Below are 24,162 nucleotides of genomic sequence, written 5' to 3'. Positions count from 1 at the left end.
TTTTGATTTATTAACTAGACACTCTTTAAACAAACACAAAAAGCACTACACAGTGAAAGTGTGATGAAGAGAGTTATTATATTTAACACATGGTGGTGTATGTGTTTTTTTGTTTCTTCACACAAAGGTTATTTCTGCATACAAAAAAATGTAATGTATGAAGCAGTTCCAAGTCACTTGTGTTTACGGTAGAATGAGATCATGAACTTGCACTTCCCAGATTGAATTCCAAGCCATCATTGGATGGGTCGCATTGAATCATAGTAGCAGGGAATGTATTTAGGAGACAATGAGCTTTTCCATAAATCAATGCGTCGTGTAGGATCACCACCATGCAGCATCAATTCTAAAGTGCTTTGGCACATCTTATTCTGCATACCTTCAGGCGGTTAAAACCCTTAGGCATCATCACCAAATGCTCAGGGGTCTTTGGTACTCACAAATTTTGCTGCAGAGACATTAATAATCTCAATGTAATTTTTTCAGCTTACTTCACTACAGAGTACTTCACAACAGTCCTGTCAAAGTGTGGCTTATTTCTCACTGAGGTGGTCAACACACCTGGACTGTACCTCTTTAGACAGGTGACGGGTCTAAAGTAGATAGAGAAAAAGAGTCAGGGAAATGTGTGTTAGGGAAATGCTTAGTTTAGAACCCTTTTCCCTGACACCTAGTTTTGTAGGAATGCTGGGAGCAGATGTGGAACAATTCTGACACAGGTTTATTTTATTAATTCAATTTATATCTGTCATCACTTTTTTCATCACAGGAAGACCTAAAAATCTTGTGATTGCAAACCAGTCTTAATTATTTATTTATTCAGAAAGGGTGTGCAGTGTAGGCCTGACTGATCATCATTGCAGAATTCCAGGGAGAAACAAAATGTCAACCGAATAAATACAAAAAGAACAGGATTATGTTCTTTTTATTTCTTTAAAGGACATGCCTTTTAGAGTGCATGCCTCCCTCAATATTTTATAGCTGAAAATTGAAGGTGGCTGGGGGGCCGGAGACTTCTTAAAATCTAACTTCCACCAGTATGTAGGGCTAGAGGAGGTGGTGTTATGTGTCCTGGATTCCTTGCACATGCATAAATGGCATGCAACTTGTGTGTGTGTGTGTGTGTAAGTATGTAATGTTTTATACACACACACACAAGAACATTTTTTTAAAGGAGTTGTTACTGGGTGTCAAGTTTTTCATTCAAATGTCTTGCACATGGAAACCTCTCTACCATGTACAAGCCCTGACACTGGATTGAAGTGAAAGTGGTTAAAAACATGGAGCGAATACAGCCTTGCAAATGTATTTACACAAGTTACTAGTCTAGCAAAATTCTTACTAACTTGCCCACCCACCAGTAAATAAATGAATTAAAAAGCAAATTAAAATTAAAAATTGCTGCTAATGACCTGCTGTAGCAGAATTCTCACTAAGAACAAAGGGCATCACTGTGTATAGGGAGAGAGATTTTGTTAAGTTTTTCAGAAACTTAACTGGTGGTTTGTAATAGTCCTAAGAATTATGTGCAATGTGCCCCTATGGTCTACTGTTTCTATGCAATTTCACTAAAATTTCACACCTAGTCAGTGTTTCAGTTGCTTCCAAACTGAGTTTATGTTCTTAGTTCATTGATTAAAGTTTGTGTCCATTTGTGTCCACTGGGCGTCCAAAAGCTAAGATCGGATGTCCATTTGGACCCACAACTATTACTTAAAAATGTGTGCGTGTATTCACGCCAGGCCAAGAGGGAACGGTCGGAGAAGCTGCTGAAGGACAGCCCTAATCGCGAGGTTTGGTCTCGGTTTTTAAAGCCGGGGGCATAAGGACTCCCTAGTACACACATATATATACCCGAGCCTAAATTGCCAGTCAGTGCCAGGCTAGCGTTAGCCACAGGCCCTGCCCCGGGAAGACTCTACTTCGCCCTCCTCCTCTCGCCTCCACCTTTGACTTCCCTCCTCGGGTGCGACTGTGTGGCTGACGCGAAAGGCTCAGCTCCGCCTCCGGAGGAGGAAGGGCCGGGCACGCTGCAGTCAGGGCCACCAGGGAGCTGCTGAGCCGGCCGGACATTCTGCTGTGACTCGCGGCGGGCCCCGGTGGTGGCTCCGACGGCAAGAGGCATGGAGCTGGATGGTCGTGCCGCGCGGGACCGTCTGGCCCTGAGTCGATGCCTCCTCAGGCTGGGCGCTCTGTTGCTGCTCCTCTTGTTGGGGGCCCGGGTAAGGGAGCGCCAAAGTGCTCAGGGCTGGGCTTTGCTTTCCCAGACAGAAACACTGGGGGCTGCTCTCCAGGAATCTTGCCCCATGGGGCGCGCGGGGGAGAGAAGGGCCATTGAAAGTGGCTTCATATCTCTTACCGTTTCTGAGCGGGAAGGGGAGCGGGGGGGCAGAGATGGAGTGACAGCCAGTACCGACACCAGAAACAAACGGTACGAGGGGCAAAGAAAGGGCAAAGCAAGTTCCGGGATTCAGGCTCTTACTTTGCCTGAGAAAAGCGGTAGGAGAGAAATGCAGGGAACTCGGGTGCCCGCTCACCATCTGTTATTGCAGCTGCGACACCCACTTAGACACCCACACACCCCGGTGCTGTCACCGAACGTGCCCCCTGGTGGGGAGAGAGGAGGGCAAATAATTGGGGAAGAGGGTCTTTCTCCATCCTTGCCTACCCGTGCTGCCTATGTTATCCTCCGTCCGTCCGTCGTCGTCCCCCCCCCCCATACTGAGGTGGATGGAGAATGTGGGAATTGCCTATAACTTCTTTCTAAAACGAATCCTGTAAGAATAGGCCGTTGTTCAAATCAAGTTTTGTGTTGAAGTATGGTGGCCTGTTTGTGCTCTGCCTTTTCTAATGTGGACTCTTGAGTTGGACATGGCATATGCAAAATTGCCTCCTGTATCCTGCACCTTCCATGGAGCTCTGAAAGTGGACATAGGAGAAAATTGTCCCTAATATCTTGAGGTCCCTTTGCGAGGCCACACTCAAGCTACTACACCGCCTTAAGGTAAGGTGTTGAAGTGTAGGGTGTGGAATATTTACCCTCGACATCCCGCCTCCCTTGGTGTTGGAGGGCGCATTGTCTGCTGGAAGAAGGGAAGACTGTGAGGGAAAGAGCTTAGAGTCTTCTTGTGCTCACCTTCCTTGATAGTGCTTTCTAAGGCTGGTACACCTTCATAGGAGCTCCTATCAAGGGGGGGGGGAGGGTTCCGAATAGTTATTTTGCTCCCATTCAATGATGGAGTCATCACTTCTACCGTAGCAGCTCTTTCTTAATTTGTTGCACATTGATTGAGCTGTTTGGAAAACTGGTTGTCTGTAGAATTCTATTATGTAGTGAACCAAATTTTGCCATGCTTCTAAAGCCCTACGGATCTCTCCTTGGACCAAACAGTGTAGGATGAAAAATCAAGTGTGACTTCTGCTGCAGCTTTTCTCTCCTTTTTTGATCAGTTTCAGAAATGTGTGAACAAATCTCACAAAACTCCTTTTGATGAATTCAGATGGTAATGTGCATCTGCATAAGAACAGAAAATATCATACCAGTGTTCTCTATATTGTTGTTGAAGAAGATGGCTTGAATGCACTTGTGTATTGTTGAAGAAGATTTGAATGCACTTGAGTAATTGCTGTTTTCCAGCATTTGCCACACACCTCTTTCTATACAGACATTGTCCTTTTTTATCCATATTATTTTCTATGGTTAGAGCCTTTTTTGTTGACTGGCAAACTGAGCTAAAGTATATTATTTTCTGCCATATAAGTTTCTTTTCAATATACTTGGAGTTGTTACTGTGTAAATAATACCTATAGATTGAAGTACTATTACTGTATAAGGATACATCTTTTTCAAAATCTGTAGCCATACAATATTGACAAAAATGACTGGTGCTGATCAAAGAATCATCAGAAAAGTTGATGTTACAAAGTATCTATTTTTGCATTTTGATGTTTTAAATACAGCTTTTTGCTTATTTGCATTTGGTCTTTACTATTCAGTAGAATCAATGAGTTACAACATTCCTTCCTGTAAAGATATCTCACATTACTCTGTCCATCCTGCAAAAGGAAAAACTAGTACTACACACTGTTTCAAAGTCTCTTTTTAAAGCTTGATAGGCTTTCATCCCCACGTGTACAGTCAGCCATTACTGCAGCCTCTGTGTATTGCATGAAAGGGTTATTGCTCAATATCTTCCCCTGATCTATCTGGCTAACTCCAGGGTTGGTTTATAGAGCTGTGGATGTTCTATAGAAGATGATGTGAGGGTTTTAAAAGAGCATCTGGTTTCCAGCTGAGCTTAGTTGTGCTAACTAGTGATGCAGACCAAATTAATCTCAAATTGCTGTAGAGATTTTCCCCCATTATTACTCTGCACATGCATAGATAGCATGCCCATCTTTTTAATGTGTTGATAAAATTGCTATTAGATTCACATTAAGAAGCATGATGGCGTATTTCATTAGATCATTTTTTGTACAGAAATGTGCTAAAAAAACCTTACGTGCATCTCTTCTCTCGGATCACTACAGCAGCAGCTAGTTGTATCACATTCTGAGTTTTCCTGCTCATAATGACAACATAATTAGGAAACCCAATCTTGGAATGTGAGCTATATTCTCATTTAGGAGAGGAAACTTTTAGGTTGCATTGTTTAATGTGCTATTGTTTATACTGGTATTCATGTATGATCTTATTAGTGAGGTAAGTGAAGCTATATTATTTTTTTCTTCACATTTATCCCCTTCCCATTTCAAAATAATGATGGTTAACAGAGTGTTGCCATAAGCTGCCAGATCTAAAAACATTCTGCCAAGAAGTCTTTATGGTTTTAATACCACGGATTTCCAAAACCAAGGACTTTAAAGGAGAAAAAAAATATCTAAAATAATATTTCAGTTTCTCCTTAGTAAAATCCTTGAATTGAATTAGGTAGTAAAGAAGATGATAGTGCTATTTTGCCTGCTTTTTGTTTTGTCTTGTGTGGACAATACATTAATTAAATGTATTAATTCAACTTGATTGATACATTTCTAGCACTGCAAAGGAAACATGAAAGAGCCTATATTCAACTATCTATGCTTTCTTTAAGTTAAAAAAAAGTAGTAGAATCATATTGCCCTGTCTTGTCTTAAAATCATAGTGCTGCCCCGCACCCCTCATCTGCCCTTGAGATCTGATAAGATTCTTGTTCACATTACTCGAAATTGCTCTTTAGTAGTAATATAGAAATGGCCCTCTGGGGCCCTTCTGTAACAGATTTCTGCAAGTATATTCAGTGTTGGACTTAGGGGTGGGCAAGCTGGTAACTTGCCCTGGGCACCAAGCTGAAGGGGGTGCCTAGCTGAGATTGGTGTTAGTTGTGCATATTGTTTGCCGTGAAGTAGGAAGGAATTATCAAGAGGTAGCTCTGGGCCCTTTTCATGGACATTGTTGAGAAAACCTGGGAGCAGTAGGGCATGTTAGAGTGCTATGTTTTGCAGTCCTGTAGAAGCCACATAACATGCAACACTGTAAAGCTGACCGGGGAGGTGATGGTGTCAAAAGACACTCCTTGCCAAGGGTGCTACTTATCTTAGGACTGGCCCTGTATATATTTTCACCACATTTCTGCAGACTGGCACCTGTACTTACAAGAATTCACTTGGAGAAAGACTTCTTGCCATTATATTAAGAAAAGCTGTAATTTATTATACATTATTACAGCTATAGGTAACCAAAACAGTTCACCTGAGGTTAATAAAAATCAGTTGATTAAAAGTTACATGCTGTTAATCTTGATTAGGAAAAAATGGAACATTTTGAAGAACGCAAATATACAGGCTATCTTGATTGCGTACCATATCTTACAGAACAAGCTAATCTTTGATTTCAGTATGCTTACTTGCTTATAAAGTTAAGCATGCATACTGTGAACACTCTCTGCATGCCAGCGGCAACTGTAGAAGGGTGATGGGTCTGGTTGCATGGTGCGGACACTGTTACGCTACACCCACAATGCCAGAATGTGCAGTGTGCGCCTTCTGCAAGGCCCCTACCTGAGACAATCTAGAACTTGTCTGGTTGATGTTTTGAATGCATTACGTGTAACTTAAAATACTATTTTTGGTATACCAATGAAGGGGAGAAAGTATAAATTCTTAAAAGTATGTAATTGAAGTACTGACAACTAGCCCAGTATAGCAGATGGTGTAGTGGGCATGGACTGGGGAGACCTGGGTTCAAATCCTTGTTCAGTTACAAAGCTCATTGGGAGGGAACTCTCTCTTAGCCTAACATAATTCACAGGGTGGTTGTGAGGATAATGGGGACAAAACCCATGTAGACCTTACTGAACTCCCCAGTGAAACAGTAGAATACAAATGGAATAAATAAGTAAAATAATATTGAATTGGATACAGCTTACATTAGAATTGCTAGAATTATTGCGGCCTGAAAATTTATTTAGGCTTTATCTTAGCTTTCACTTGAAAAGTGTGATCCTTTTAAACAGAAATTACAGTTCCCTCTACTCCATTAAACATATTTTAGTTACTTGTTTTTTAAAAAACTATGCATGCTATCAGGCTGTAACCTAGCAATGTAATTAGAGTACTCGCTGACAAAATAAGCTCAGTGAATCATAGGGCATATATGATGATCATGCTAGTTGCTTGTGTTATTGTGCAGAAGCTCTCTTAAATGTTTTGCCTTTCCCTTATGTCCTGTGCTAGTTCCCAGTAACACAATTTATATTTCATCGCCTTGTTGAAGGTAATTCTGTGCTCTCATCGGATTTAAAAGAGGGAAGATCAGAGACTAAATTTAGTAAAATATTTGCAAATGTGACTGTACAGTCTGACCCTTCATTCTGTTCCAGATAATAAGACGTTTGGGTGCACAAAGAAAGCCAGATTAAGGTTTAGATTAGGATTAATGCATTTGACATTTTTCTTTCTTCACTGCATCTAATTAGGGGAGGGATTCAGACAATATTTCCTCCTCAGAACTTCACCCAGGGAAGTATTAGGAGTGGGCCTTATGCTTCACTCTACTGGCCCCATACACCCTCCACTTTCTCCACTTGTTCACTGGGAAAGAATTACTAAACCGGGATGTCCTAGGTTGATATGAACATAGGATCTCCCTGATTCTGCTGGATTAAGCCCATGAAGAAAATAGATTTCACCTCTCAGGGTCAGAGAGATACCATGTTCAAACAGGTTCTGGATCTCTTTGTTTTTTCATCCACTTCTCTCTGCGAAGTGGGGAAAGGGAGCCTGAAACTTCATTCTACATTTAATTCATAAAATTTTACAACTCATTAGTATGAGGTAATATTAAGCAGACAAGGTGATCTGTGAATAAAATCTCTCTCAAATCTGGTCTATGATAATCATCTGAAATAATGAACTTTGGCTCCTTTATATTGCCTTCTGGTTTCTAAGCATTTAACACATTGCCATAATTTCTCAAGGATACCGTCAGAGGTAGGAATCATTTAAAAACAATGTTAGATATACCAGATTCTGAGATGGTTGCTATATTGAATACAGTGCATTACTGATGAATTTGTTACAACTATCTATGTATTCAATCCTGTTCTAGATTGCAGAACTAGTGCAAATGGTGCCTCAAAAACTGGTAACCTTTAAAAATAACCTTGAAAGCTTCTGCTTTCACATAGGTTGGTAGAACTGGTTTCATTGACCAAAAACAAGTTAGTTACACCTGTTGAAACCAAAATGACATGTTAGTCATGGTTTGTCATTGATTTTAACATGATTTAGGTGAGACCGAGGCCTTTCCTATACATGCAGCAAAATAAGATGGCGGAGTTCTGAACTGCTAGACTGGACTGTGCCACTTTAGTCTCCAGATGGGAGTAATCACATGATTGAATGTACCATTGTATAAGACGCTCCCTGCAAGTAGAAAACCAGTAGAACAACAAGCATGAAACCAAGCTTTCTCCTTGGCGTGCCAGTTTTGGGGTATTGTAAAATGGTATCTCCCACCACCTCTGAATTCTATTGCCACGTTCTACTGTATATGTAGACAAGGGCTAATGGTCTCTTGATTGGGGATGTTGAAGTATCATGAATCTCTGAAAACAATGCCTCATCAGTCTGCAGAGAAAACTAAATTAATAAAACGTATAGGAACATTGTGTTCTTTAGATAATTCAGTACCAAGACTGCACATATTATGACTCACCATCAACCACCCCATTACTTTTAGTTGTTGGTTTTTGTATTGTTTTTAACCTATTTTTGGTTGTTTTTATTGTATGACTGTAAATCACCTTGACATTTAGTTCCCTATAATATCAAAATTCAGGGAACTCTGGTTAACATGATCAAGCCAAGATCAAACCATGATTTCAGATCCTGTCTTGTTCTCAAACCATCATTTTATCAAATCATAGCTCTCTTAATTCATACATTGCAGGAAACTGTGCTTAGTCTTGATTCACAAGCAGATGCTCCCAATCTCCTCCTTTGGTTCTCAAAAGAGAAGGGAATAGGTGTAGCTCAGTGGTAAAACATTTGCTTTGTTTAAAGATGGTTCCTTGGCATCTCCAGGTGGGATGGGAAAGACTTCTGCCTGAAACCATGGAGAACCACTGCCAGTTAGTACGGACAATACAGAGCTAGGTGGATTACAGGTCTGACTTGGTATAAGGCAGCTTCCTATGTTCTAAGCAAGGGATGGGGAACCTGTGGCCCTCCAGGTATTGTTGGACTACAACTCCCGTCACTCTTGACATTTGGCCATGCTGGCTGGGGCGACTGGGAGCTGGAAGTCCAGCAGCATCTGGAAGGCCACAGGTTCCCTACCCCTGTTCTAAGCCTTTCACAGTGTTGTCATGGTTTCCCATTACATCTGAACTGGGCGACAGAGACAAATAAAAAAAGGCAAAATGATCTAATCTCATGTTGTGCTTGTTGCTGTTAAGTTTTGCTACAAATGGCACATGCATCAGCCTGAATAGAAGTCAGAGATGGAGAGGTGGGGCCGGAGAGAGAGTAACAGATGGGAGGCATGAGAAAGACAGATGGAGAACACAGGGCACATATAGATAGTGGGAAGTTGCGAGGAGAGAAAGGGATGGGTTACATCGAGAACACGCAGCCAGGACACAGTGGTGGTAAAGGGAAAAATACAGGACAAATATTCTACTATCGCTTGTTGCCTAAGGGCCAAGCCAGACATAAACATGTTTGCTAGATACACATTCATGTACTTTTTCTTACTAAACAGAACGTGGGGAATGGGAATGAAACCCAGTCTCTATCCCATCTTATCTCCTTGTCCCGCTGCTTTAATCCCCTCTCTCACTCGCCTCCAAAATAGAGACCCAGTGTGGTGTAATGAGTGAAGTGTCAGATTGGGACCTGGGAGGCCAGAGTTCAAATCCCTGCTTGGCCATGAAGTTCTCTGGGTGACCTTGGGCCAGTCACTGGCTCTCAGCCTAACCTACCTCACAGGGTTGTTGTGAGGATAAAATTGGGAGGGGGAGAACCATGTTTGTACACTTTTTTGAGCTCTTTGGAGGAAAAGTAGGACATAAATGTAATAATAAAGAAGTAAATATATATAAGTAAAAATAAGCCTCCTGGAGAAAACCCATATTCAAGTGGTGGCATGCAGAGAGGGGATTTGATCCCATCCCCTGTGCTCCATTTACTAATAAAAGTAGACCCACTCCTCCTTTATAGCCAGATCAGTCTGCAAACACATGTAGATCTGATTTGGATCTTAGGTTAGCTGGGGAGAACAGGGATGCATGCATTGAACTTGACTAGCCAAACTTTTAACTGCAGACATCTAGGTTGGTTGGTTGGTTTTTAATGGTCGTAGCCTTGTACTTCTATTTTTTTTAAAAAAAAACATGTATTTAACATTAGTAGCAAACTAGTACAAAGGAAGTACAAAAGGAAAAAATATATCAGAACACTTACTCTATGTACAATGCAGTTGTTAAGGCTGTTCCCATTAGGAGATTATTAGACATCTTTATAGACATCACAAAAGCAAAATGACCTCTGGCTTTTCATATCAGTTAGAAGTGAATTCAGTAGTATAATAATGAATACTAACATGATCAGAATCTAATTAAGATACTTTATTTTATTAGTTTGTAGAAAAGTATGTAACCATCATCACCAGTCAGTTGTTGTTTGATTTTTGTCAAAAGGTTCATCCTTTGGGATCCCTGAGAGCAGTAACCACTTTCTCCCAAGAAACCAATGATCACTAAGAGAGCACTGATCTCATCTTCTCCAACATGCAAAAAGAGGAGAGTTCATAAAGGATGGAGAGACAGGCAGCCTGTTGATGCATTTTTGCACACCTCTAGATTGGGGTCAGAACGCATGTACAACTGAGAGGCTATGTGACAGCAACCTGTTGTGTGTGCAGTGGGAGTAATGATTTCCCTCACGGGACAGAGGCATCTATGGTTTTAAAATCTGGATTTTATGCTTCATTACCTTCTGACTGTGTGTGCCTTGCTAAAAATCTGCAACTAAGGATTGAGCCCATGATAAGTTAGTTGCAAATTATGTATATAGAAGTAGCTACGGATGTGTACAAGTCTGTAATGCACTTGTAGATGGAAGGAATAAGGAAATGCAGAGTTTAAATTTTTAACAAATAATACTTTCCAAGGAATATGATGACACTTGGTAAAGTTTTGAAAAAATCACCTACCCTCGGGTTTCATTTAAAGGTTATGAATGCACCTTTGATAAATAACTTCCTTGACATGATACTATAAATATTAGGCCCTACTTTATCTGAATGTCAAATAGGACTGTTTATTCCCACTGGTGCGGTGGCTATGGCATGGCCAAGTTGCAGAACAGATGGAACATTTGCTGCCAGGGCTTTTAGTAATGTAGAAGAAAAACATTATGAACTCATGTTAGGCAAGGGTTAGCCCATTACATCCTTACTTAAGTGGCAGCATTTGGCAGGCTGCTTTGATTAGTTTATGTATTTATCTAAATATTTATCCAACTCAATCCCAGATGTTCCAGTTGGATATGTTAAAAACGCATGGAATACTTCAGAATACATGTATTCTTACAGTATAATCTTATGCATGCCTGCTCTGAAGAAAGGCCTACTGTATTCAATGAGCTTTCTCCCAGATAAGTGTCTGTAGAATTACGTCTTAATAGATGGGATTTATTCTCAGGTATGCCTCTATAAGACTGCAGTGTAACCTTATGTAACCTTTGTAGTAGGCCCAATGTACTCAATTATACTTCTTAATGATAGGATCAGGATTTGTGTATATATTTTGATATTGTTATCTGTGAACTAAATTGCTTGGTATTCAGCTGAACCCTATGCCTATTTACTCAGAAGTAAGTTTTGCTAGTAGCCACTGTAGTATAGTGGTTAGAGTATTGCACTAGGACCTGGGAGACCAGGGTTCAATTGCCACTCAGCCATGAAGCTCACTGGGTGACCTTGGCCAGTCACTGCCTCTCAGCCTAACCTACATCACAGGGTTATTGTGGGGATTAAATGGGGGGGGGAGAACCATGTATGCCGCCTTGTGCTCCTTGGATAAAAGGTGGGATGCAAAGGCAATAAATAAATAAATAATACGTTCAATGACACTGATCCCCAAGTAAGCATGCATAGAACTTCAGCCGCATGGGATTACATGCTGCCTTTGATGAATTGTGGAAAACAAATCGTCCAGCACATATGGCTGTGTTAAAAGTATATGCATGAACTACTGGTTAGCTATTCCTAATTTGCATGTTTTGATTGGATACGTAATAACATTTAAATTTCACTTGAAAAAATAACAAATAAGAGATACAAAGTGTTAAAACTGGAGCTCTCACCTGTATTAATCCCTATAATCAAATGCTAGCCCGCTAAGAAGGCCTTAGAATGCTTCTGAAAGATGTTTGAAGTTTAGGTATAATGGCACTCCAGAGTTTTGGTGCTGTCACCAAGAACAGCTCTTGATGTGGGCGTGATGTTATAACTTGGGGGCACTGATGGTGTTGGAGGACACCCTATGATGATTTTTGAGACATTGTGAAGGAATGTAAAAAGGCAATGGGCTCAAGTTTTAAAGCACAGAATCCTCATTCATTCTTAAAAAAACAGCACTTGCTAAAGTGGAGCTTACAAACAGCTGGGAAGGACAGCCCCATGTAGCTGTTAGTATTTCAAAGACATGAAGGATGACCTGCCAGATAGGCTGTCCCTGATATAAAAGGCTACAGTTTTTTCTGAGATGGAATTGGGGAAAGTCACTCCTGGTTATTACAGTAACCTGGATTCCTGGTACAACCACTGATTCAGTAGATTGGTAGCCAAATATAGTTACTCTACTGCAGGTGTTAATGGCTTTCTAGAATAGGACTGAAGACAATTGTTTATTTTTGCAAACATATCTAACAGGGACGAGGAACCTATTTCAGGCCAAGGACCTCATTCCCTTGTGGGCAACCTTGCCGGGTATATGCCAGTGGTAGACAGGACAGCAAGCAAAAGTGGGTGGAGCAATGGATGTAACTCTTAACCTTTGTACAGCAGTCTGAATTACAGCTGTGCGCAAGTTAGAGATCTACACATGCACGCACGCACGCATGTGCACACACACACACATCTCTTCATCCTGTAACCAGGCAAGCAAGAAACATGATTATACTTCAAGGACACATCCCAGCCAGACAAAAGCTCTCGAGCAGGATGTGTAGCATGGTCAGTGAGGAGTGTGTGGCCAAACAGAGAGGCCGCACTCTTAGATAAATGCGTATATGCTTGCAGAGTACTCCCTAGAGTTGAAGTGAAAAAGAGAAGTCTCTGCTTTTGTTGACTTTTGAATGTACAGTCAGAGCTCCATGGAACTGCCAGCTGCAACCTGTGTCATTTTTCCCCCCAGGGGGCTTCTCTTTTATCATATAAAGCAGTAGTAATTACCTTCTGGGAGTTGGGGATGGCACAGGAACATAGAAAGCTACCTTGTACTGAGTTGGACATTGGTCCATCTAGTCCAATATTGCCACCTGGAGATGCTAGGGTTTGAACCTGGGACCTTCTGCATGCAAAACATGTGTTCTACCACTGGGATTGCTTAACTCTCTGCTTCTCAAGAAGACAAGCAGCTAGAGGGGAAGGGATTTTGAGCTGACAGGCAGCTGGGAAGAAAAGGGTTAAATAGTCCTGTACTCCCCCCCCCAGTCTTCCATACATTCTGAAGCCACCAGCAGCTGCTTTGCTTGATAACGACAAATGAGGGGACTACACGTAACTTGTAGTTCCCTCTGTCCTGCCCCTCAAGACCAAAATTGCATGCCTAGGAGACGGCAAAGGAGATAGGTAAAAGGATTGTGAATATGAGACTCGCCAAATAAACAAACTGGGTCTGCACTAAATGAATTATTTGTGGTGCTAAAGAGTGTGTGGACATTTTGCTCGAATGAGGGTGAGAGTGACACACACTGGGTCAGCATTCATTTCTCACCTGTTTCACCACCACTGGACAGCAAAATAAAAGAACTGAATTACTTATGGCTTGGATGTACAGTACTCTGTGTGGTGCTCTGTGCCCCCCCCCCGCCATTTCCCATTGATAAACTCCCAATGGTCAGGAGACCTCCGAAGCACCACCTCATGAGGCACGAGAAGTAAAAAATCGACCACTACCACTATTTTGTGCATGCATGGGCCTCTGTTGCTCCCAGCTAAGGTAGGGAGGATCTGTGCTTGGGCTTCTGTATTGGTTTTATCTCAAGACCTGTGCTAAAAGACAAATCTTTCATGTTCTCTCTATTGATAATGGAAGTTGTGCTTCCTGTTATTGATGGAATGATGTGACAACCTTCAAGGTTCTCCTTTCTGCCTGTCCTCTAAAAATGTTGCAACTCTAAAATCAATTGTGTAGCAAGATGAGAGGATTTTGAGCAATACAGGGTCTTCTTTCTTGCACATGGAGGCTTGCTACAAAAAACTTTTCATTCTGAAGTTGCTTCATTTTTTTAATCATTCAGTTTTTATGTTTTTTTAAAAAGACCATATAGCTCACAGAACAAACTACAGCGTACTACAACGTTCACACATTTTAAAGCATGGAGCAATAAGATGACGCTACAGATAAGTAAAGTGTTCCCAAAGCTAGCAAGAATGGCTCAAGGCAGTTATAACCATAACTTTTTTGGTAGAAGATCATACCAAAAGGATTTGTGAATTTCTACTTGTTTCACTCCACACCGATCAGCTACATAATTTGTGAGTGCATGCCATGTACTAATAAAAGTATCTTTGTTTTGCATCAGAGGTACTACTGCCAATAAATGGCCTGGCCTCCTCTACTATCACCCTCAACAGGGGAACAAGACAGGGGTGCCCTCTGTCACCTCTACTATTTGCAGTAGTTATAGAGGTACTTGTATGCAAAATCAGGGCCCACCCTGAGATTGTGGGGGTGGTAGTGGGGGGGGGAGAACACAAAATCAACCTGTTTGCAGATGATATGCTACTGATGCTGAGTAGACTTAAAGAAGCCCTGGGACCTCTGAAAAAAACACGACAATGCTTCGATGTTATGGCAGAGCTAGAGATAAATTATGCAAAACCAATGGTCCTCCCCCTCAATCTTCCCACTCCGGAAAAGGAATGGATATGTTCAGCCTAGGGACAAATGCCATGTTATGGAGGGTTTTGGTATCTGGGAGTTACAATAGCGCAGGACATCAATCAGCTCAGGAAGTGGAATTTTGGGCATCTTCATGCTTCCATTCACAGAGAACGTCTCCATTGGCAACACTGTTGTCTTAGCTGGCTTGAGTACATGACGGCAGTGAATATGTCTATACTTCTGAAATTATATTTATTCCAGACCCTCCCCATTGCTATCTCAGATAACCTCTTAAATGCCTTTATTTATAGTGGCAAACCTAGCAGGGTTGGTACCTCCACACTGTACAGACCATGAGTGAAAGGAGGACGACAATCCCAACCTGAATCTCTCTTTTGATGCATTTCAACTGAAGCAACTTGTGCAAATTATAGCAGGGGCAGTAGATGTTCCTTGGGTGCACATCAAATTACACTCCTGACCTTTATTCTTGAGACCGCTGCCATTTCTGTCACCCACTTGGACCCAGATTCACAACATTCCTAACCCATGCACACAACCACCTTTCAGGTATGGAGGAGGTGGTGGAATCTCCTCCCATTTCTACAACATAAAGATTTCTGCCACCCAGATAAACAGGCACAGTTTAGAGAATGGGAGGGTAGAAGCTTATTTTGAATTAGGGACCTCTTTGAGAGAGGGCATCCCCTTTCAGAGGCGGTCCTAAAACAGAAGCTACATGGTATCATATTCCAGGTAACACATGTGCTTGCCTCAGCAAGAAAGATGGAAAGACATAGCTCTCTCTTGTGGATGCTGACATCTTACTAGCATCTATGTGTCCAAGCCAATCCTCAGATGAAAGGGGTGGCCTCTATGATCTACAAATTGTTAATAGATAAGGCAATGAGAAACTTGGAGGGTTTGAGAATAGCTTAGGAGACAGATCTTGATACTCCAATAGATACTGAGGTACAGGAGGAGATCTGGGTGAAACCCTTGCTGGAGACCATTTTGGCATACGTACAAGAAGCTACACTAAAAGTATTGTTTTGTTGGCACTGGACAGTGGTCAAATTGTTACACATTTCTAAAACATCCTCCCCATTATGCTGGTGAGGTTGCAGTTGCAGTTGTAGAGGCACATTGGTCCATCTCTGATGGGAGTATGTGGTAGTTCGACAGATCTGAACATGGATTTTTGATAAAATCTCTTGCATCACCTTCTCAGCAGCTGAGCCCAGACCCTTTGATGGCCCCTCCTTTCTCTGGAAAGTGCAGAAAATCAAGCAATACTCCATAAAGAGCTGGTTTCCTTACTTATAATGGCAGCCGACCTTCAAATAGTGAGTAAATGGAAGGGGAGGTTAGCCCTTTTAAGGAGGGTTGGTGGTCCTGGGTGTGGGACATTGCATTTCCCAAACATCTCACATATCACAGACTAGTGGTATATGGCATAGCAAAACATGATAGGTTTGACCAGATTTGGTTCCCATCCATGAGTTATATCCACAAAAATTCCTCAACATTGCCCCCCCCCTTCTTCTCATATAGGAATCTGGAGAGGGTTTTTCTTCTAGTGAAGCTACTGTTATTGAATACTTGGTTATAAGAGTATGTACATCCTATTTACAGCCTGATGTTTGCACCATTTGTGTATGTTTGTAATTTTTTCATTAAAAGTTTTCAATAAAAATATTTGGGGGGAAAAGTATCTTCGTTTTGTGCTCCTCTGTTGACTTTGTCTCAGTAAGCTGAAGTTACTTCTTTGAAGACCTTAAGTTGCAAATATGATACCAGCTGGCAGTGTTTATGGAGCCTTGAAGAAGTAGTTTAAACTATCGAGTATAATTAGAAAGACAGAGATTCATTTTGAGAGCATTCCCACACAAAATTAGATTGTCTCAAAACTCCTACAACCCACTGTGTAGTTTAGGAATGTATGGGTAATGCCCTAATATATAATCTGGCAATGCTCCTTTTTTAAGGTGCTTTCAGGCTCTTGGTCTATGACAGAAGATGGAATATGTGGTCTGAAGGTACAAACACATTTGTATATTAGTTAATGTAGTGGCAACACATTTTGCATATCATCTTTGTGAACATGGTAGTTTCCTAGCTATAAATTGGTGGCTATGCTGTACTTCCCATACAATTTTTTAATTGTATATCTTCATATATGGAAAAACCTGAGTTAACCCTTGAAAAATATTGCAGTATGAACTTAGATGTCATGAATTTTAGCCTTATTTTTTATTTATCTTGCTTCAGTTTTCTTTAAAATTTTAGCCTTGTAGGATGTTCTTCATCCCATCACCTTTTCCTTTGTCTCTGTTCTCCAAAGCACACCACACATTAATTTCCTTTTGTTTGTTTTTTTAACTGCTCCTTCCCTATTATTATTCTTTTAAATGTCACATTTCTTTTGCTTTACCTTTCAAGTGCATGCTAGCTAATATGGAAATAATTGCAGTTTAGTAGTGTAAGAAGTGTAAATATTTTATAAATATTTGTTTTGTATTTAAAAAACATTAGTGAAATCGTCTGTGTTATTGGATAAACAAATGTGTGTGGTTTTAAGCATAGGTACATAGGCAGCTGCCTTGTACTGAGCCAGATCATTGGTCCATCTAGCTCAGTATTGTCTACACTGATTGGCAGTGGCTCTCCAGCATTTAAGGCAGCATTCTCTCCCAGGTCTACCTGGAGATGCCAAGGATTGAAACTGGGACCTTCTGCATGCAAAGCAGATACTCTGCCACTCAGCTGTGGCTCTTCCCCCCCCCCCACATTTTGATGCATGCCTACCTGTGGAAGCGTATATATGAACTTCTTGATTAATAGTCATTAAGGCTACAATCCTATGAACCTTTACTTCCACTGAACTCATTTGGACTTCCTTCGAAGTCAATATGCATAGGATTGTGCTGCATGTGTACTTAATTAACCCTAATAGGCACAGTGTGTATATTATGTAGGTTAACATTTGTTCAGAATAAGACTACTTTCTCCGTTTCTTGGAGTCATACTTCAGGTTAGGATGGGATTAAGTTCTGCTTAAACTTTGAAAGGTTGCAGTGGATCACTGTAAGACCAGAAAATGCAGCTTCCTGTGTATTGAATAGAAACAGTTTCAGAACAGTATAAATTATTGGAAGAATATTTTACCTTGTTAAAAATGTATAGGTTAAAATAAATTGCAGAGTTTTAGCATTTATAGGGTCTTGAGCCTTCCAAACATTGGCTGCAAAAAGAATGAAGGTGGAGTTTCCCAGTGACCCCTTACTTTAACACAGTGCTTTCATGTAACATACATTACTGATACTTCCTGGGTTTGACAGTACAAAGCTTTCCACACTTCACCCTGGGAAAGGGCCATAACTCAGTGGTAGAGCATCTGAAGGTCCCAGGTATAATCCCTGGCATCTCCAGGTAGGGGGTAGACCCCTACCGGAAACTCTGGAGAGTCACTGCCAGTGAGTGTGGACAATACTGGGCTAGATAAGACCAAAGGTCTGACTTGGTACAAGGCAGCTCCCTATGTCTCTATGTAAAAAGTGGTGCAGAGTGGTAAGTGGCGGTAAAGCAGCCGAAGCTCTGCTCACGGACGGAGTTCGATTCCAACAGAAGGAGGAAGTCGAATCTCCGGTAAAAGGGGTCGAGGTCCACTCAGCCTTCCATCCATCCGTGGTCGGTAAAATGAGTCCCCGGCATATGCTGGGGGGTAAAGAAAGGCCGGGGAAGGAACTGGCAATTCCACCCCATATATACGGTCTGCCTAGTAAACGTCGCAAGACGTCACCCTAAGAGTCGGAAATGACCGCACTATAAGTGCGGGGACACCTTTACCTTTACATGATCAGGGCCCACACATTTGGAGCAGGAATGTATAATTTCATTGAGCAGTTTAGGGTGTGCGTGAATGTTTTAATACTCATTTAAAATAAATTTTCAGAAACAAATTAGCACATCAGGGAGGGGGTTCTAACCTAGACTGACATGCTATGCTTGACTACATAGGTGTTGTTGTTTATATTCTAACCTCCAGTTGCCCACATGCAATCTGAAGTGATACACATGCAGAAACAAATGGATCACATGAGCCTGGTCATACTATGTTTTTGCCTCTCAGTGCAGTGCAGAGATGTATCTGAATGCAGTGCCCCCACAATGTAATAGTGCTCTTATCTGCATAATTCAGTGTCATTGAACCGGTGGATACCTCCGCTCTTTATTTTCAAATTCTGATCCTGTATCCCTAAGAAGAGGTGTCTTTCTGATAATATAAGTTATTCTGCTATCCAGGATGCATACAGATTGGTCAATTTGAAGCAGTGTGTGCTGGACGTAGAATGAATAACATGCAGATCCAGCCTATAGTGCAACTTTCAATGATGGAAAATTATCTCTTTAAATGGAAATTATCTTTCTCATAGTTGGTATAAGCTGTTGCCAACCCAGAAGGCCATTTTGCTTCCTTTATCTGTTTGATAGTTCACTGTTGGTCAGATATTGTGGCTCGTTTAGTACTTAGGGGAGAAAAAATGAAGCAAAACTACTCACATCCTTCAGTGTTTTAAAAATTGAAAATAACTACAGTTGTGCCACGTGACATGACATGCTACTAGGAAGTGGTTTTTGGCATGGTTTTTACTACCCCCATTGGGGACCTTTAAAAAAAATTCAAAATCAGCAAAAGAGATATGTTCTATCACATGAAATCTCACTTCCAAATCTTGAAATCATATTTAAAGTGATGAGTGTTTAGCATGATATTATTAAAATTCAGAAGGAGCTCCAACCATGAAAAAGCGTGTTCTGGTTGATGAACATATAATAATAAGAGAGGGAATGTTGAATCAGGAGGGTGTCAGTTCCTTTCTGCTTTCTGTTCTTTCTTTTTTTAGCCCCAAAGTGGGATGCATTTATGTGATCAACGTGACATGTTCTGAATGCTGTACAACTTCCTTTAATATACTTCTCTTGTCAAACAGGAATACTATATCCTCTGTGTGTGTGATCCTTTTTTCTTAGTGATGCCGTACATACACGAGATATTTCATGTGTTAACGTTTTATTAACCAGCATTGAAATGGTTAAGGTGTTGCTCAATTTCAAGGCTGTTTCTTGGAAAATACACACTTCTGTTCTTGTGTTCTGGCAGCAAATATTGTCGGCTAGATCTCAGGCAGAGGTTCCTAGCCAAAACAAACACCATTGGATGAGTGAAGTTTTCCTTTCTTAGGTGAAGGGGTGAAATTTATTTCATAGGAGTGAGAGCTGTCCATATGTTCCATTGTTTGTTTACTGATAGTCCATACAAAAGTAGAAAGTTTTTTGATAGTCCAAAATCATTTGTTAGTTTCAAAGTTACTGTAGATCAAAACATTAGAAGTATAATACAATGAGGCTTTAATGCTCTATGTCTGAAAACTATTATTATTGTTGTTGTTGTTATCATTATCATTATTATCATTATTATATCCCACTCTTCCTCCCAGAAGGAGCCCAGGCTAAAATGAGAGAGGTCAATGTAAAATAGCACAGAGGACTCAGAAATGTTGGTTAACTAAATAAAGAAAATCCTTGTTATGGCAAATATCAAGAACAACTAACCTGCTAGCTTCTCATCAAGACTTTTTAGATGTGACCTTGGATAGACATACGAAGCTCTACAAACAAACGTTATTCTGTTCTAGTAGATAAACAGTTAATAACCAGGATTTTTGCATCCTGTTCCTGGCTCCTTCACTCTTTCACACTCAAGAGTAAGCCTGTGTTTTGGCAAGTTCATTTCGTTTACCAGTAACACTCCTCTATTCATGTCTCCAGCAGTGGAGAGTGGAGTGTGACAAAAGTTAGTAAAGCAGAATATACTGAATCCTTTAGCGAATGGCTTGAGAATTAATGAGAATTAAAACTGAACAAAAGAGTTGCATTTTGTGAGAGAGCTGTAAGTGGCAAAGTTTTTGAAAACACTATCCTGTTTCTGTAGTATAGTTTGCATTTGAAACAGGAAACGTTGAATGAAGGATCCAAAGCTGTGCTATCACTTTATATCTCTTTGAACAGCGAGGTGAAACATGTGGATTAATTGATTGATTGATAGTTATCTTTGTGGTGTTGTCTGGTGGTATATTGTAGGATCCTCAATATGACTAGAGTCAAAAGTATAATGTGGCTGTTAAATGTTTTGATATTACCCCCAAACATTCAAACTCATGCTTTATTAATTTTGCAATATAATTAACAGCTGATGGCCTTTTGGTTTTAAAATGTATTTTCAGGTAAACATCACAAATGTTTTTGTCTATAAACTGCATTTTGCCAAATAAAAACTGACCCAATAAAATGTACCATCTGAGTCAGCTATTCTCAAAGATCAATATAATAGGTTGCATTCAACTGTCTTTTATTATGAGTACAGTATAGCAATTGATAATAATATACCCAAGTTAGTCATGCCCATTAATTTTAGTGGGTCTACTCAGGTTATGACTAATATTGGATAAAACCCTATCATTATATTCTAAACTTAAAACAAATCTACAGTGTCTAGAAATTCTGCATAGTCTTGATCTTGCAGCAAAACACTCACATGCATTGTTGGTCCTAAGGCCAGGCAAATGTAGTTACCACTTAAAGCCTGTATTTGAAGAGCATCAGATGTACCACCAATCCCGTTAATGCTGTTTTCTGAAAAAAGGTTGACTGAATCTTGTTCTGACAACATAACTTACTAGAAGCTTCTCTCAGATATATGCCATTTAAGACTCATTAGGCTAAAAGTCAATTATTTTCATCTTGTGAACAGCTGGGCAAACTTTTAATGCTGCAGTCTAAATCACACTCACAAAGAGAAGTCCCATTCAGCTCTGGGAATTACTTCAAAGTAAACATGCATAAGATTGGGCTGCCCATCATTTTCAATTATTTAGCTTTATAGCTAAGTTGTATTGATAATGGAGCCTTAATGTCTTTGGACTGCTTCACAGAATTGACCAAGGCTCCCAGCTGCTTGATTCCCATGTGTTTGATTGCACTTGTCATCCTTCCAAATGTTACAGGAAAGATAAGGTCTACACACTTATTACCTTGCTCACTTGGGGCACCTGTCTCTATATATGTCTGAAAATTACATATTCACTAATAGGCAAAGAAACCTTGTGTTTTAAGAACATACCTATAGTCAAGAGATATTTCTATCAAACTTTAAAAAGCAGGGAAATTGTGCAGCTATAGTGAATGCACCAGGGAAGCAACAATGTAATTCTCCATCTTTGGAGATGGTAGGTGTTTCCACCACTCACCATATGCTCAGAGGCATATGTTACCAAATTCTTCCAAGCTACACAGGAAGTGGATTGGACTGTGAAAGACCAACCCAAATTGTGTTAGCATTTTTACCAATTTGTAGGGCAGTACAACATCTCAGAGAGGAGGCCAGGTTTCCTGCTCACCTGTTGCATTCACTATAGCTGCCCAATTTCCCTGCTTTTTAAAGGTTGATAGAAATATCTGTTGGCTGTAGGTACGTTCTTAAACCGCAAGGTTTTTTGCCTATTAGTGAATTTCCCTGCTTTTTAATCCAAGAGATAAGAAATGGGATCCTGTGCAAGTTTGTGGGAATGGTTTGATTATTTGCATGCTTATTGAGTTCAGTGGGATTTACTCCCCTGCAATCATGCTTAGGATAAGTGAAACTGACCATGGGGGGAGGAGGAAGGGGGGAAGTCTGGAGTGGGCAGGGGAGGAGGAGGAAGAGGGGGGAGGAAGAAGGGAGAAGGAAGGGAAAGGAGAGGGGAAGAAGGGGAAAGGCAAATCTGATCATTTGCATGCTTTTTGAGTTCAGTGGGATTTACTCCCATGCAATCATGCTTAGGATAGGTGAAACTAACCTGGGGAGGGGCATGGGGGGAGGAGGGGGGCATGGAGGAGAGGAGGGGGGCAGGGAGGAGGGGGAAGAAGGGGGAGGGAAAGAGATTGGATGGAATGCTAAATTTCTTAAACTAATTAAAAATCAGCCAGGCATTTTTTTAACTTTTAAACTGCAGAAAATGAAGGTCAGAGTACGGGTCAAGGTCAGTAATAAGAGTGCAGGTAATCTGTGAACACGGCTGATTTTTAATTAATTTCAACATTTTATGAGAACTCTTGACAGAAAAAAAGACCAAAAGGGGTCTGTTTTTTTTCTCTCTTTTTAGATTTTGGACTCTCTATTCTCTCTGACTGTTGTATGTATCGGCATGAAAATGTACAGGGCTGTTAAGCAGGCGTTTCTGAGTTCAGGACTATATGTTTTGTAAGGTTTTGTTTTGAAATGAGCGTATGGAAAGCATCAGAATGGCATGGGGGTATTTTTATTTTAACATTGTGGAACGTGAAAAATCCATGCTGGCTATAGTATACAGAGTGCCCTTATACTTGGAAGGGAGCAACAGAGATGGGATCAGAGCTTTTCCAGAAATTGGGTTTTATTGAGAGAGGAATACAATATATATATATACAAGTTACCTATTGAAGGTTATCCCACAGAAGGGAAACTGGGGTTGGGGTGGGGCATGAGTGATGAGGCAGTGGCAGACCAAAGGAGGCTGTGCAGTGATGCTTCAGTGTCCAGGAGGAAGGAGAGGGCTTGAAGAAGCAGAAGTTGGAAAGCTGGCAGGAAAAAGGCTTTCGTTTCTGGACTTAACTGAGAAGCTAATTTTCAGCATAAATTTCTTACTAGGACACTGTTGTTTTTTATTGCAAAGATGCTGCTAAAGTGTTTCATTTTGCTGGTATCGTTTGATGTCCCCTCTGGACAGCAATAATGGGGTAGCATCAAGGGAGCATCGCAGAATACATTAAAGCAGAATACATTCACTACTGATGCACTGTTATTGTGTCAGGAACACATTGTAGAATACACCAGTTTGGAGCTGACTTTCTAGTTTAACGTCCTGGAGTAAATTCTGTTGAGATGGCAGAGAATATTAGTTTGGTCAGAGTTTCAATCCTTTCTTATGGGTACTACAATCTGGAGAGATTCTGAGTGATGCAACAAGTTTCACATTGCCTGCAATAGTAACTTCAGTTTTAAATATACTTCTGAAAGTTCCTAGACATGACAGGTGGCTAAGCAATAAAGCACAGCTATTAAAGTTTTAAAGATAGCTAAAGATTCATAGCAAAACTGTTTTGCTTTGCTCTTCTGGTTGTCTGGTGGATTTGGGGTGTGGGGAAACTTGATAGGCTTGCAGTAAAATAAAATTCTAGAGTTGGGGTAGACACTGAAAACATGATAATTTACATGCTCTTCCATTTGACTGGTATTGTCACTTAGGACAGTGAGTAATCCAAAACTGTTTTGGTGCCTGAGTTACCTTAAACCTGCTTCCCACTAATTAAGATGGGACACAATGCTCCACTTTGTCCCAACTCCTGTTCATTTCAAGGGGCCTGTATATTGGATTGTTCCCCAGGGACCAGATCTGACTATTTCCACCATCTTGAATAGCATCTCCAAACCAGCCTGAGGCAGCTGCCTCTCCTTGCCCACTTACTGCTGTTCTATAGTTGGTGCTCA

General features: G+C 40.7%; 1 protein-coding gene across 3 annotated transcripts in view; it reads left to right on the top strand.

Moving 5' to 3' along the window:
* Window positions 1–1,917: 1,917 nt before the first annotated feature.
* The window catches only part of ERN1 (endoplasmic reticulum to nucleus signaling 1), a 71,083-nt gene continuing 48,838 nt past the window's right edge, over window positions 1,918–24,162 (top strand). The window contains exons 1-2 of one of the 3 annotated variants that reach the window (XM_061615514.1): window positions 2,159–2,222; window positions 15,826–15,940. In XM_061615514.1, coding sequence (XP_061471498.1) covers window positions 15,920–15,940 — 21 coding nt within the window. In that variant the 5' untranslated portion in view covers window positions 2,159–2,222; window positions 15,826–15,919. Of the gene's footprint in view, window positions 2,223–15,825; window positions 15,941–24,162 lie in introns of all 3 variants that reach the window. The other 2 variants (XM_061615513.1, XM_061615515.1) reach the window with 2 other exon arrangements.

This window comes from Rhineura floridana, chromosome 3 (assembly GCF_030035675.1).
Source record: "Rhineura floridana isolate rRhiFlo1 chromosome 3, rRhiFlo1.hap2, whole genome shotgun sequence".
Lineage (NCBI taxonomy): Eukaryota > Metazoa > Chordata > Lepidosauria > Squamata > Rhineuridae > Rhineura > Rhineura floridana.
This window is presented reverse-complemented; position numbering and strand designations above follow the sequence as displayed.